Source organism: Miniopterus natalensis, chromosome 7 (genome assembly GCF_054644295.1).
Source record: "Miniopterus natalensis isolate mMinNat1 chromosome 7, mMinNat1.hap1, whole genome shotgun sequence".
NCBI lineage: Eukaryota > Metazoa > Chordata > Mammalia > Chiroptera > Miniopteridae > Miniopterus > Miniopterus natalensis.
Window position 1 is genome coordinate 5,281,295 of NC_142087.1, and position 15,725 is coordinate 5,297,019.

General features: G+C 52.4%; 1 protein-coding gene across 1 annotated transcript; it reads right to left on the bottom strand.

Annotated features, from left to right (window-relative positions):
* Window positions 1–9,694: 9,694 nt before the first annotated feature.
* On the bottom strand, window positions 9,695–15,725 carry WFDC2 (WAP four-disulfide core domain 2). Its single transcript, XM_087818535.1, has 4 exons — window positions 15,582–15,725; window positions 14,543–14,686; window positions 11,859–12,011; window positions 9,695–9,793 (listed from the first exon to the last, which is right to left on the bottom strand). Exons 1-3 carry the CDS (start codon window positions 15,658–15,660, stop codon window positions 11,860–11,862), a joined length of 375 nt encoding a protein of 124 aa, XP_087674661.1. The 5' UTR covers window positions 15,661–15,725; the 3' UTR covers window positions 9,695–9,793; window position 11,859.

The following is a 15,725-nucleotide window of genomic DNA, read 5'->3' on the forward strand; positions in this document are numbered from 1 at the left end:
AAAACATGGGAATAATCTGTTCAGTTACATAAATCAAGAGGGGAAAATGGAGGACCAAAGATGGGTAAGAACCTCTCTAAAATCACAGGGTAGAAATGAAACAGAGGCATCACTAATCCAAGAAAAATACCTACTCCTCTGCATTGTAATGCCCACCCTATGATTTTTCCCAAACTTCCTCTGTACTCAGGGATGGAGCATTCAATTGATCTGGAGACACACCCATATGGGCCTCCAGAGCAAGGTCTACAGACCCCAGTGCTGGCTGTGGAAACTGAAGCAGCCCAGGGGCTTAGTTCCAGCCCCTCTCAGCCATGGTCTAGGGCCAGTTCTGCCCATTTAGGGACCCATCCAGTGACTAAGCACCAGGGACCTGGTGGGAGCCACACTTATGATGTGCCAGGAACCAAGCTAAGTGCTTTACATACAGTATCTCATTTAATATTCCCAACGGCTGAGAGGGGAAGATTCTATTAATATCTGTATCTTACAAATGATATTAACTCTGATTACTTGAGTAAGGTGGTATCAGCAAGTATTTGTTGGGAGGAACTTAGGGTTTATTTTTTGGAGTTAACTTCTTTTGTTTGTTTGTTTTAATCCTCACTGGAGGATATATTTTCTGTTGATTTTTAGAGACAGTGGAAAGGAGGAAGGGAGGGAGGGCGAGAGAGAGACGTCAATGTGAGAGAGACACCTCGGCTGGTTGCCTTCCACGCGTGTTTGGAGTTAAGGTTTTAGACTATGTGTGAATGCTTTGAGTCTCATTGTCTCTGAATTATGGAAGAGAGAAAGGAAAGAACGGAGACAGGAGGAAGGGAGGGAGGCATGAAGAGGGAAAAGGAGAAGTTCTAAGCTCTACTCAGAATGGGTGGGTTAACGTAAGGCTTAAGGGTAGCCCCTCTCGGGAGTAGGCTATTACACTACCAAGATGGAGTAAAGTTTAGCCTAGGACATTTAACCAAAACTCAGAGGAGAGATCTCAAAACCTCCTACAAAGCTTACCCCCTGCCCCACCATGTCCCCAGGCTCAGGGGTGTAGCTGAAACACAGCACCCACCCTTCACACTGTAGCTAGAGTCAGGAAGCCAAAAGAGAGCTCAGGAAGGATAGAATTAGAAAACCATTGTTTAGCAATCGTTAAGTAATCATTGATTCAGGCAAGAATCACCAGTGAATGCTAAAATTAGTGAGTAAAATTTTGAGAAGTAATAGGATATTTACAGGTTATCAAAGTGCCTCCCTCCAGACACTTGTTCATCACAAAGGGGCAAATGGGAACTTAGTGGAGCATCCTGGCAGAATCCACCTTAAGTAATCAAAGTTAACATCCCCAGTAACAAACAAGTCAACATCGTGATCAAGAACACAGTGTCCAGAGAAACGATATGGCGGCGTACGTAGCAGCTGCACCCGCCGCCTCCCGAAACCACATCAAAATCACAACTAAAATACAGAACCACCATCACCCAGAGCCTCCTGAGATCTGGCTGAACAGAAGCCCCACAACCAGGGACCTGAAGCAGCACTGAGACCCGCAGGAGGGGCGGAGGCGCAGGCGGATCAGGGCTGAATCCGACATGCGGTCGCGGGCCCACACCCGGTGCCACGGGGTAAACCCGGGAGGGAATCTCGGTGGCGAGGTTTCCCGGAGGAGGGAGGGGTCCCAGCCCCCCAGCTGCCCCCAGCCCAGGGCTCCAGGTTCAGGAAGAGACGTCCCCACAACTCCGGGCTGTGAAACCAGCGGGGACTGTCCCTGAGGGTCGCGGAGGCCGCGGGAGCCCCAGCAGCTCCTCTAAAGGGCCGCGCACAGACTCACTCGGACGCTCCCTCTGAGCCCAGGGCCGGGCAGCAGCCTGAAAGGACCCGGGACACTCGGGGAGGAACTAACCTGCCTGAGATCTGGGCGAGAGGCGGAGGGCGGCTTCCTCCCAGGCAGAAGGGCTGGCGGAGGCCATGGCTCCTGTGGCGAGTCCTCCCCGCACACAGCCGGCAGGCAGGCGCCATATTGGAATCGCCAGCACCTGACTCACCTTTGGCCCCGCCCCATGATTCCCGGAGGCCCCGCCCCTTCCCACCTGCAGCTCATCCAGGCCATTTCCAGGGGCTTTTCTGTGCAAGTGGCCTCTCGAGCCTCATGCTGAGGACTTTCCTAAAATCTCTCAAACAAGCAGCAGTGGGCCCCATACAGCTTGATAAGCTGCCCCAGGCCTGGCACTAGCGGCAGCTGCATTGGCTCATAGCTTGGCCTCTCCTGGCCACCTCCAAGCCCAGCACAAGTAGCAGCCAACTACGGTTTGCTGTGTAGCTCATGTTGGGTGGCCCTGGGCAAGGCACTGGCACAGGCTGACTTTGCACCTCCCCAGAGGCCCCAGAGACAGTGCATCTGGTGGTCAGACTCGACCACACTGGATTACAATCCTACCACATCCATGAGTGACACTCAAGGGGCCCACTTGGTGAACATCAAAGCTCCACTGAAGTAAATCCTGCTCCATAGGGGTGTCTCCAGCACAGCAGCTCTTTGGCTATAGTTGCAGCTGGTCCTCACAGCTGATTGGTCTGGGGGTCAATTCCTCCCAGTGACGCCAACACCAACCAAGGCTCAACTACAACAGGACAGTGCACACAGTCCACACAGGGGAGCACCTAGAAGGCCCAGCTCAGGTGACTGGGGAGGCTGAGCCACTGGACCCTATGGGACACCTACTACACAAAGCCACTCTACAAATTCCAGGAGACATAGCAGCTCTACCTAATACATAGAAACAAACACCTGGAAGCAGCCAAAATGTGGAGGCAAAGGAACATGTCACAAAGGAAAGAACAGAAGAAATCTCTAGAAGAGGAACTAAATGAAATAGATCCAAGCAAGCTAACAGATACAGAGTTCAGAATTTTGTTTATAAGGATGTTTAAGCTGACTATTAAGGAAATTACTGAGAAAATTGACAACATAATAAAGTACCAATTTAAAATGAAGGCTACACAAACTGAAATGAAAATAATTTACAGGGAATCAGTAGTAGAGTAGAGGACACTGAGAATCAAATCAGCAATTTGGAACATGAGGAAACAAAAAACACCCAACCAGAAGAGCAAAAAGAAAAAAGAATCCAGAAATATGAAAATAGAATAAGGAGCCTCTGGGACAACTTCAAGAGGCCAACATTTGTATTATTGGGGTGCCAGAAGGGGAAGAAAGAGAGTAAGAAATTGGAAACCTATTTGAAAAAATAATGACAGAAAACTTCCCCTACCTGGGGAAAGAAATCAACTTACAAGTCCAGGAAGCACAGAGGGTCCCAAACAAGAGGAACCCAAAGAGGCCCACAGCAAGACACATCATAATTAAGATGCTAAAGGTTAAAGGCAAAGAGAGAATCTTAAAAGCAGCAAGAGAAACACAGTTAGTTACCTACAAGAGAGCACCCATACAACTGTCAGCTGATTTCTCAACAGAAACTTTGCAGGCCAGAAGGGAGTGGCAAGAAATATTCAAAGTGATGAAAAACATGGAACTACAACCAAGATTGCTCTACCCAGCAAAGCTATCATTTAGAATTGAAGGTCAGATAAAGAGCTTCACAGATAAGAAAAAACTAAAGGAGTTCATCATCACCAGACCAGCACTACAGGAAAAGTTGGTCATCTTTAAGAAGAAGATAATGAACAAAAGAATCTGACAAACTAAATAGATTCAGAGACATTGATGCATGCAACAGACTATCATATTTCAGAGGAAAGAGGGAAGTTGGGTGGAAGGTGGGAAGAGATTAACCAAAGAAGTTATATGCATATATACATAACCCATGGACACAGTTAATAACGGGGTGAAGGCCTGGGGAGGGGGTGGGAGCAAAGTGGAGGGGGTCAATTGGGGGGGGAATGGGACACCTGTAATACTCTCAACAATAAAGATAAATTTTAAAAAAACCACACACAGTGTCTTTTCTGTGTCTTTTCCAAGATGCAGAGAGTAAGTGTAATTATGAGGAAATATAAGATATGTCCCATGGAGAGACATTTCATAAAACAACTGACCTATAATCTCCGAAAATGGCAGATTTTGAAAAAGAAAAGAAAAAAGGGATCAAGTAATTTTACCAGATAGAGGGGATTAAAGAGACATGACAACTGAATGCAATGCAGGGTCCAGAATTTTCTTTTGCTATAAAGGAAGTTATTGAAACAATTAGTGGAATCTAGTAAGGTGTGTAGACAGGCTTCATGAACTCAGAAGGACCCTGTACCGGGGTTAACGATCTGTGGTCACTGTCTTGAAATCCTCAGTAATTTTACCTTTGAATTTGTGTTTTGTAAATGAAGACCAGTACAGCTGGGGCCACAAGAGTATTGGGGCTGATAGTTCGGGGGGCCTCATACCAGGTTGGGGGGGTCATTTCTTCCCTTCCCTAACCTAACTGCTCTCCCTGCTTCCACATCACCTCCTAGAGTCTATTCTTAACATAGCCGCCAGACTGATCTCTTTCAAAAGTAAGTTAGATGATGTCATCGTTCTGCTCAACCCCCTCCTGTGGCTCCTCAATTCACTCAGAATAGCAGCAGTGACCACAGGGCTCTCTGAAATCTGTGCCCACACGGCCCCTCTGACCTCATCTCCCTCATGCTCCTGACCATTGGCACCAGCCTGCTAGATGATCCTCAGACACCCACAGGACGCTGGCCTCAGGCCCTTAGCCCTGGAAGTTTCCTCCGCTTGGACAGCTCTCCCCGTGGATTGCCACATGGCTCATTTCTTCCTTCCTTCAGCTCACTACTTGCATGGCACCTTATGAAAGACCTTCCCTGAACGCCCTCTGCAAAGTAACCACCCCCACCTCTACCCATTCCCTGGACTCCCTGGTCCTCTTACCCAGCTCAGTACTCCTCTGTCACCTTTCCACATCCTGACATGTTACACATGTGTTGGTTCATTCTTTTATTGACTAGTCCTCCCAACACGCGCGCGCACGCGCACACACACACACACACACACACACACCCCTCCTTGATGTCAAATCCCCACCACCTAGAACAAAACACAGCAGGAGCTCAATAAATATTAACCAAATGCGTGAATGTCCCTGCTTATGCTGTTCCTTAGGCAGGGCTGTCCTCTACTGGTCGGCCTTTAGAGCTTCATTTCTTTTTTTTTTTCTTTTTCTTTTTTCTGATGGGCAGAGAATGAATACGGGGTTTATTTGACAGCAGGGCAGTGGGGTGGAGGTAAGGGTTGGGGAGGGGCATGCAGCCAGGGTCTAACACTGTTCTCAAAGGGTTTAAGAATTTGAGTGAAATGTGCAGGGACTGAGTTTGTAGACAGCCTGAATGAGAATTCTAGCACTCAATCCTAACACCAGCAACCTAAGGTACAAATGTATAGAGCTTCATTTCTTAAGCTCCCACTCACTTCTATGTTGTAACTTCCCTCCAACCCCAAACCTGCACTTGCCTGCAAAACAGATATTTGTTTCCATATGAGCGATACCACAGGGCCCTGTGGACTAGAGATGGGGTTTAGAGGCATCAGCAAAGCAGCTTGCTGCTTGCCGGTGATGGGAGGAGGTAAGAGCAGGAAGAAACCCTGCCCTGCACAGTTCTGGGAGCGGCCGAGAGGGTGATAGTCGCATCTGGAGCTTGCAGTTTTCCTGGATTCCTGATCCTGCTCAAATTAGGGATTGCTGTGGTCTGACTACAGAACACGGAGCCCATCAAGACCTGGAAGAGGGGGAGAAACGGACCAGTCCAGAGCCTCTTCCTTCTTTCCTCTTTCCCCTCCTCAGCCAAAGACCTTCAGAGGCCCTGACCTACAGCAGCCATTTGGCTGCAAAAGTTGATCAAAGAAAGGTCCTGGGCCCGGCCAGCATGGCTCAGTGGTTGAGCGTCGACCCAGGAACCAAGAGGTCACCAGTTCTATTCCCAGTCAGGGCACAGGCTGGGGTTTCGGCTCAACCCCCAGAGGGGGGGCTTGCAGGGGGCAGCTGATGGATGTTTCTCTCTCTCTCCTTTCTCCCTTCCTCTCTCTCTAAAAATCAATAAAGGCATATGAAAGAAAGAAAGAAAGAAAGAAAGAAAGAAAGAAAGAAAGAAAGAAAGAAAGAAAGAAAGAAAGAAAGAAAGAAAGAAAGAAAGAAAGAAAGAAAGAAAGAAAGAAAGAAAGAAAGAAAGAAAGAAAGAAAGAAAGAAAGAAAGAAAGAAAGAAAGAAAGAAAGAAAGAAAGAAAGAAAGGTCCTGGGTCAGGGGCTCCTCCTACCCCCTCCCACATTTCTCACCTGACCCACTGTACCCCTCAACCCTCCTTCCCAGGCAGATTCTCCCTGTTCATCCCTGGGATGCTTCCTAATCTCCACCCTGGCTCCCCCCACCTCATCTTCCTCAGGAGGCCCCTTGAAAAAGCCCCACCCCCTCTTAAAGTTCTGGTGGAGGGCCTGAGGTTCCATCTCCCTCAGACCCCTGCTCAGGTTAGCCCTGTGCAGCCTTCTCACTCAGTAGAACCTCAGCCACCACGTCTGATATTCCACTGTTGACACTTTATTTCTTTTAGTTATTTAGTATTGAAGGGAAATATATTTTTATATTTCTTTATTGATTTCAGAGGAAGGGAGAGAGAGAGAGAGAAACATCAATGAGAGAGTCATTGATGGATCAGCTGCTTCCTGCACGCCCCCCATTGGGGACCGAGCCCGAAACAGCAATCCGGGCATGTGCCCTGACTGGGAATCAAACCGCCATCTCCTGGATGTTTCTCTCTCTCTCCATACGTCGATGCTCAACCTCTGAGCCATGTTGACCAGGCAGCACTTTATTTCTTGAGTTAAACCAGGAGTAGCAAATTTGCCTGCCAACTCCAATGAATGGATAGCTGGTAGAAGCTTCCTGGAGCCCTGACGTAGATTCTGTGGCCACATACAGGATCATGAAAGGAGCAGCAAGAATGATAACATTTTGCAGGGAGGTGCTGGTGGAAGGAATGATGACATGCATATGAAAGACAGAACTCTGCCATCCCTGAGTCAGACATCCCCCCTGTCCCCCCAGGGCTCTCTTTCCACATGCAAACCTGGAGAAAGTGAAGGGGGTGGTAGCCACACATTTAGTCCCTAACAACTCTACCCAGCCCATCACTGGCTGCCTTTGTTTCTGCCTTGGGGCTGGGCAGACCCAGCATGGACAGGGACAGAACTCAGCAAAGGGGAAGTGAGAAAGAGCTACACAGCCATCTATCACCAGGGGGCAGCCTTAGGCACTGAGCACCCTGACTCCCATCCAGGAGGCTCATTCACCTTGTATCCCCAGTGGGAGGGGATGGGGAAGCCCTCGGTTCTTGCCTAGCTCATGGCCTGGGGCCAGGATTCACAAGAGCATAAGAAAGATTAAGCTGGCTAAACGCCAAGCCACCACTCTTCTATCTCCAGGCAATCACACTCAATCTGCCCCCATTGCTCACACTCCACAGGAGACATAAATGCTGTCCTGGGGGGCCAGAGTCGCTGCCCTCACTCCTGTCCTTTCCCTTCCCCTCAGTCCAAAGGCTAAGTCCACACCCCATGGATTAAAATGAAGAATCACTGCAGCGGAACAAGCATGGGACTCTGGCGTCGGGACTCAGGTTCAAATCTAGATCTGCAAAAGGTCGAAAGCAACCTAAAGAGTCTCAGTAGAAGTGTGGTTAAATAAACTTTGTACATCTAAACACTGGAATACTCTACGGCCATAGGAAAGAATGAAGAATTCTTTACCCTTTACCACGGAGTGATCATCAAGATACATTAAGAAAGCAAGATGCAACACGTGTGTGTACATAGTGGGTGAGTCGTGTTAAAAGGTGGTAGAGATGAGAATCTTATGTCCACGTATCCCTAGGTAGGTGGTGATAGATGATAGAAATAAGAGGCATGGAGTGGGATGGGGAAGGAGGAGAGGGAGAGAAATAGGGAGGGGGAGAGGAAGAAAGCAAAATAGGTGCGGAATGGAGGAATGGAGAGGGGGGATGTATGTGGAAGAGCAGAGAGGGGCTATTAAAAGAAGGGGGGAGAGAGAGAGACGACAGAGAGAGGACTGCCCAGGTGGGATCACAGTTGGGGCCCGGCCTGGGTTAGCCTGCCATGGGCAGCCCTGTTACCTGAGGGTGCCTCCTGCTAAATGGCCAGAGGTCTTGGAGGCGAGGGTTGTGCCAATATCTACAGCTACAGAACCATCCCTCACTCTGGGCTGACGCTCTGGGCTTTCGTCTGCCCAGAGCTTTGGGAAGGTGGGAAACAGCAAGCATGCATCCTGCTCTCTGACCATCTCTCGTCAAGTGCGCAGCACAGGGAAGCCTGCTTACCAGAGTTCTAACTTCTGTTGGGCGGTGTCACCAAGGAAGTGAGGTCAACCCCTCAAGGTTCCATTACCTGGACTCCTTCCCATCAGAGCCACCCAAAGTCCCCTCTGGGCTACTGCTGCTCACCCTCCTTGCCCATGTCATCTCCACACCTATGCACGGATATCCAACACAGCTCCCCGGGAGTGTACCAGCTTCCCGCTTTGAGGAGAGAGCTGAGTTCAGACCTTTTTCTTATCAGTTTTCAGTCCTGGAAAAGCCTTTGTGCCTCTCAGGGCCTCCCCACTCCCCCAACCGGCACAATGAAGATGACGCTAGACATCATTTTTAAAGGACATCATTAGGTGTAGAGGAAGTGATACCTAGGACACCTGCGGGTACTGAGAGAAGGGAATAGAGGAGATAGAGAGGGCCATGGAGAAGGGGGACAGAAAAGAGGTGACAGAAAGAGGGGACAGAGAGAAAGAGGGTAGAGTGTGAGGGATAGAGGGGGGAAAGAGAGGGAATAGAAAAGGTGGCCAGATAAAGGGAGGGGAAGGGGTGGGGGGGGGAGGGAGGGAGATAGAAAAAGTCAGGGAAAAGTGAGGAAAGAGAAAAAGGAAGAGAGAAGAGAGGAAAATAAAGGGGGGACCAAGGGGGAGACAGGAAAAGAGAAAGAGAGAAGGAATTAAAGAGAGGGAGGCTAGACAGAGAGGTGGAGCTATGTCTCTGAAAGGCTACCCAAGAAACTGATCTTGGCCGCACGGCACCATAGAAAACAGCTGGTGCTTGAGTTGGAGGGAGGGAGTCAAGGGTGAAAGATGCTTTTCATTCTCACCTTTTAAATTTTGACCCATATGACTATATTGTTTATACCAAACAATGGTTTGACTAGAACCACCACAATAACAAAGGACCCTGGCTTTGCCCCCTTCTTTCTCTGTAACTTGGTGGAGTCCTGTCTACAATGCAGGGCTGTCATCAACCCCTCGGGCTGTCTGTGGACCCAGGAGCTCTTGCCAGGGAATCTCCCAGCGCTGCATCTGGAGCAGAGCGCATGCTGCTGCTATCATCAGAACCCCCAGCAAGCAAGCAGAGTGGTCTCCGAAGCATCCCATCCTCTCTCTGAGCCTGTGTTCTCTTCCATGCTCCTGGGGACGGGCCACCACCTGCACACCAGACGAGCCCTGTAAATCTGTTCACTGTTCACCGCTGATCCCTCTCTGGGCTTTGTGCCTGGATGCTCTGGCCCCCCCCCCACCCACCCATCTCAACCCAGAGTCAGGGGAGGCAGGGACAGAATGATAAGAACTGAGGCCACAGCCCCACCAGTGCTGGAAGTGGTCACTTTATTGGTTGGAAAAAGAAACTGTGGTCAGCACAGGAGGGAGTGCAGAGGCCAGAAAGAGGGGAGGGCCGCTGGGCTGGAGCCAGATGGGCCAGGCAGGAACTTCCACTCCCTCATTCCTCAGGCTGTGGTGGCTGGAACTGGAAGGAGAAAAGCATAATAAAACCATCAACAACAATATCCACAATACTAGACAAGAGTACCTGCAGCTTAAATTCTGGACCAAAGCTTTGTGACTCCATCCATTTCCCCCCCATACTTTACCTTCTTGAGGCCCTGGGGCTCTGCCTGTACTTCTCTGCAGGTCCTGCACTCACATCTTCTTCTGCTTCAGACTATTCCTAGCACACACCTGGCTATCCCATGGTCCCTGCTGGCTGTGTGGCCTTCCCAAGGAGCCATCGCCATTTATCTCCCCGAGTCTCCCTACCACAAGGAAGTTCCACCAGGCCTCCATTCTTTGGGTTAAGCTGGGATTAGCTGATCAAAGAGGTCTTATTTATCCCATTTTATAAGTAAAATAATTGCAGCTCAGGGAGGTAAAAGGCTAGTTAAGTGTCAGAGCTGAAATTGGAAACTGTGTCTTCCTGACCCAAAAGCCCGGCCATGCTGTTGGCATTCAAGGAGGTAAGAGAGGGTTGGAATCCTTGGGGAGCTCTGGGCCCTAGGGGGACCGTGGTTCCCTCTCCGGCCCTGAAGGTCATGCCTTGAAATAGCAACTGTGGGGCCTTGGGCTTGTCCCCCCCTCTCTGGGCTTCAGTCTTATCTGTGCAATACTGGGTTCCACTGTGACCTGCCCGCCCCTTGGCTGAGAGCTCGTCAAAGGCAGCAGCAGATCAACAGTGAGGTCTCAGCCACAGCGCGCTTTCAGGTCCTTGTTCATTCTGTTTCCTCGGCCTGAAACAGCCTCCTCACTGCACTTCGCCAGACTGGCCACCTTTCACTCACCCTTCAGGACTGGCTCAGGGTCACCCCTCTGGGAAGCCTGCTCCATCTTCTCCCCAGTCCTGCCCGGGTGAGGTTTTGCTTCTCTGTTCCCACAGCACCCCACCCTTCCCTCCAGTGCAGCACCGACCACAGGCACTGGGAGTGTCTGTCCATTTTCCGCCTCAGCCACTGGCTGCAAGCTCTGCGAGGAAGGGCAGGCGTCACCTGTCCCAGCACTTGGCACAGGGCTGGTGGCACAGTCCTGGGTCACCCAGTGGGCCAGCTGAGCATAGAGTCAGGTTTGGTTCTGCCATACTTGCTTACACTTACTTTAGGACTTAATATTGTTTTAATTATAGATGGGCAGAGAGGCGCCACAATCCTTTCCTTTTAGTGTCAGAGCCACTAGGGGTGGCCGAATATAGCCCCAGCCTGTTGCAGAAGAAGATCCTCAGTTAGCTGATCTCTACTATGTTCATCCTGAAAAGCCAAGAAGCTTCTCAGCAAAAGTAAAGATCAACTCTTCTGCCTCCCACTGGCCATGCAAAGAGCTTCCTATCTCCCCAGGGACCCTCCAGCCACTGTTCCCTCTCCCAAGATACAGCTGCTCCTCTAGCTGTTGCCTTATTTAAGCGCTGTGTTAAGGAAACAAAGGAGTAAATCTCTTTCCCTCATGGCGCAATGCATCGGCGAATATTGTCCCTTTCACTTTCACTTCCGTCCCAAACCCAGCCACTGGTCTCTCCGGGTCTGACCTCCCGCCTGGCATCTTACAGGAGCCTCCCAGCTGGTCCCGCCTGCTCTGCCGCTCGCTGCCCCTACAGTCTGCTCTCTACACAGCAGCCTGACAAGACTTTTCAGATCTAAGTCAGAGCATGTCCGCTTCCAAGGACACAACATATTTGGGTCAACACCAAAGTCCTCAGGAGCTCCCCTGACTGTCCCACGAAGAAACCCCGGCAACCCTGCTCGGTGCCCACCCCACTCCCACCCCAGCACTCCTATCCCTCTTCATTTTTCCCTCCCTCCCCGGCACTCATCCCCTCTGACATGCTATGTTGCTCCATTTACTGTCCACTAGCCATACACCCCATCAGAGAGAAATTTCCATCTGGTTTGGTCACTCATGAAGCAGCCCCAGCACCTCCAGGAGAGCACGGCCCCTAATAGATGCTCAAGAAATATCTGTTGAGTGGGTGGCAGGTCCTCCTCCTCTACCTCCCCACAGGTGTCATTACATCTGGGCATCAGGGCACTTCCTTCCTCCCACCCACCTACCTCAGAAGACAGGTGTGACGCAGGACACCTTCCCGCAACCATTGAGGCAACATTTCATCTGGTCGGGACACTCGCTGTCCACCTTACACTGGTCCCAGCAGATGCCCAGCGGGGGCAAGGGAAGGTCCATCTTGGGGCAGGAGCCCGGCTTTTCTGCATAGAAAAATGAGTGAGGGGAAGTGAGCGGAGGGATATGCCGGGGGGGACACTTACCCACCGCTGACCTCCCACGGCCCTGGCCCTGGAGGATAGCCTGCAACACCCCACCCCCCCCCCACCCCCCGCACAGGATTCAGTCCCAGCTCTGCCTCTGCTTAATGCTGTGGCCTAGGGCCAGAATCCCCCAGCGCCCCAGGGCCTCACAGGCGAACAGTGCTGCCCACCTCACGGGGTTGTTGTGAAAGTAACGGGGGCAACAAGCCTGCGCTGATTCTCCCTGAAAAGTCAGACTCCTTTGCAACGAGAATAATAATGAGTAATCAGAACAGTTCCCATTTACTTAGCTCCTTCTATGTGTCAGGTGTTATTCTAAGCACTTGATGGAGTATTAACTGGTGTATTAACACATCGAATCCTCACAATAGCCCTAAGAGAGGGGGAGAGGTACTGTTGCTATTTCCTCATGTTACAGATGAGGAAACAGGGGCACCAAAAGGTTAAGTAATTTGAAAGCCAGGAATCTGGCTTCAGAGTCTATGTGCCATGCATTGTGCTGCTTTGTAAGCTGTAAAGTGTGGTGCACATGTGAGGGATTATACACCCACATTCTCTACCCACTCCCATATACTCCCATTTACAACCAGGAGCACCATGACCCCCACCCCCCATCCACGCTCCTCACCCATGTGCAGACAAGCATTCTTCCACAACACACACAGGTTGCAGAGATGTGCCACTTACAATGCTCTGTGTAAATCCATTATCTCCTTTAATCCTCACATCAAATATCTCCTCTGTAGGGGATATTTCTAACCGGTTCCTATCACGGATGAAGAAAATGAGGCACAGAGATGTGAAGGCATCACCCAACACACTGCTGGTCACAAGTAAAACCAAGACCTGAGCCCAGCCTTCCAACATCCAGGTTCTCTCTCTCTCTCTCTCTCTCTGTCACACACACACACCCTGCTCCACTTCCTGGGTCAAGGAGAAGGGAACCAGGCTCACTTCCCAGAAGCCCCAGGAGCAGGCCCAGCTAAATGTCAAACACAGGCACAGAGCTGGGTGACTAGCTGCAGAGGACAGGAGTGGCCAACTTCTTAGCACAAAGAAACCCTTTCCTTTGAAAAAGGCAGGGGCCTGGATGCCCGGATGCCCAATGGTTTACTGACAAAACAAGGCACTGTGTATAGAGTATTTACTCTCTACTAAGATATTTTACACACATTATTTTATTTAGCCCTTATGTCACTCCTATAAAGTTTGAGTGAGAGACAAGAACGCAGAGGTTCAGAGAGGTAAAGTGACTTGCTCAGGATCACACAACTAGCAGGTGGCAGAACCAGGATTCTAGTTTAGGAGGCCGCCTAGCCGTGGTCCTCTTCCTGCCTCAGTCTGTCCATCTGAGACAAGGGAACAGCAAAGACTCCACCTAGCAGCGGAGACTCCTCTTTTTTTTTTGCCCATCCACCTCTTTCATCTGTCTGCCTGCCTCTTGCTTTCTCTCTCGGTCACCATCTCTCCTTCTGCACCTCCTATCTCTGGTCCACATTAGAGGTCTCCAGACCCAGAAGCTGCCCCGATGGGCCAGTCCTTTCTCAACCTCCCACCTCCTAGATCATAACTGTCTGAGGTCTCTAATTACAAACTTTCCCAACCCTTGCTGGCATCTTTGGAGAAATAACAAAGTATTCTAGATAAGGGGCAGTGATCACAATAGTTGGTACCCCAGGTCATAGACCTGCTTCTAGTCCTCAGTTTTTCCCTGTGAAAAACCAGAAGCTTGGATTCCATGCTGTCTAATGCCACCTCCTGTTCTGATGGGAGTTTCACCGCCTAGTGGAGAGACTTGAGCTCTAGCGAGTACTTTTTATGGTGCACCTGAGCTTTCCCACACATTCTCTCACTCAGTCCCTAGAGTGGAAGAAAGAGGTGTTGTAAAGATGAGGAAGGGGGAGGAGTGCTCAGGGGAGAGTCCTTCAAACCACTGGGACAAAAACTGAACCTCCTGGCTATGGCTCCTGCTCAGTCCAGGTCTGCGGTGTGACCTCAGGCAAGAATTTTTCTCTTTCCTAAATCTGAAGATTTCCTCCTGCCTGAATAGAGTAATCTGGGAAGTCTGGCCAGGCCAGGATTCCCAAGTCCTTCCCCTGGTGCTGGGGGAGGTCCCCGGGCAGGGGCTCCGAGAGGGATGAGCGCCCCAGGCCTGGGAACCCAGCTCACTAGCCAGCTCTGGGCTCCCCGGCGCCAGGACAGCGTCCCTGCTGTGGGTGCCCGGAAGCCCGTCACGCACCAGAGGCTGGAACACAGGCGGGGCCGGGGGGGGGGGGGGGCCCCCTCACCGCCCGCTGCTCCTCGGCGACGCCTTTGTGTGCCCAGGGTCGAGCCAGCGAGAGCACACACCGATCTGGTTCCAGCCGCCTCGCCTTTGCCAGGGGTGCCCGGGTCCCCGAGCGCCCCCTTCCTGGAACCGGGAGGCTCCCGCCTCCTCCCCGCGCCCCGCCCCGCGGCCACCGCGCAGTTACCGTTGGGTAGGTGGCAGACGGAGGAGCAGCCGGCCTGGCAGCACTTCAGGCCCTGGGCGCACTCCCCGTCCGAGCCGCACTCCCGTGTGCAGTTCAGGTCCCCCTTCAGCTCCGGGCACACGCCCGGCTTCTCCGCTCCTGTGCCTGGCAGGCGAGGTGCAGGACGGTCACTTGGAGGCGCGAGCCCCGGTCCCAGAGGATGCCCACCTCCTGCTGCCAGGACCCCAAGTCTCAAGCTTCAAGGAATCCTCAGTCTCTGGTCCTAGGCGCTCCCCTTACAGACTTCAGCGGATCCCACTTCCAGGCCAGGGGTCCCCAACACCGGGGAGTACAGGAGTTACCTAACCCTTGGTTCCAGAGCCCTCTAGCCTCAGGGCTCCCCCTAGCCCCCCCCCCCCCAGCTGACTGTCTAGGAGCCACCGATGTGTAGGCAGAGGGTCCCCCTCTGCACACAGTCTTCGCCTTCAGCACAAAGCCTCTCTCCGCCTCCAGTACTTTGGACCCCACAAACTACACTCCACGGGGTCACCACCTTAGGCACCAGGGATCCCAAATTTCAGTCTTCCTGGGTGTCCCCACTTCCGCCCCAGGAATCCCACTTCTCTAGCCCGCAGGGAGGCGACGCCTCTGCGCAGCTCCCTCCAGGCCTCCCGGCCCGGCCTCCCTCCCTCCCACCCTCCTTCCCGGCCCGTCCTCCCTCCCTCCGGGCCTCCCTCCCTCCCAGCCGGCCTCCCTCCCTCCCGGCCTCCCTCCCTCCCGGCCTCCCTCCCTCCCTGCCCGGCCTCCCTCCCTCCAGGGCTTCCTCCCTCCCGGCCTCCCTCCCTCCCTGCCGGGCCTCCCTCCCTCCGGGCCTCCCTCCCTCCCTCCCTCCCTCCTGGCCTCCCTCCCTGCCCGGCCTCCCTCCCTCCCTCCCTCCCTCCCTCCTGGCCTCCCTTCCTCCCTCCCTCCCTTCCTCCCTCCCTCCCTCCCGGCCTCCCTCCCTGCCCGGCCTCCCTCCCTCCGGGCCGCCCTCCCGGCCCGGCCTCCCTGCCGCGCTCACCATTGACCTGGCAGAAGCCGAGCTGCAGCAGGCCCAGGAGCAGGACGGCGGCGAGCAGACAGCAGCGGCCGGTCGTCATGGTGCTGCGCCCGGCGGGGTGCAGGTGAGAGCCGCAGCCTCGGAGATGCGGGGCTTTAAGCGCCC

Coding starts and splice junctions, on each gene's coding strand:
- WFDC2 (XM_087818535.1), bottom strand. CDS start 15,660: ATGACGACCGGCCGCTGCTGTCTGCTCGCCGCCGTCCTGCTCCTGGGC. Junction 14,687..15,581: donor CGGCTTCTGCCAGGTCAATG/GTGAGCGCGGCA, acceptor CTCGCCTGCCAG/GCACAGGAGCGGAGAAGCCG. Junction 12,012..14,542: donor CGTCTGCCACCTACCCAACG/GTAACTGCGCGG, acceptor TTTTCTATGCAG/AAAAGCCGGGCTCCTGCCCC.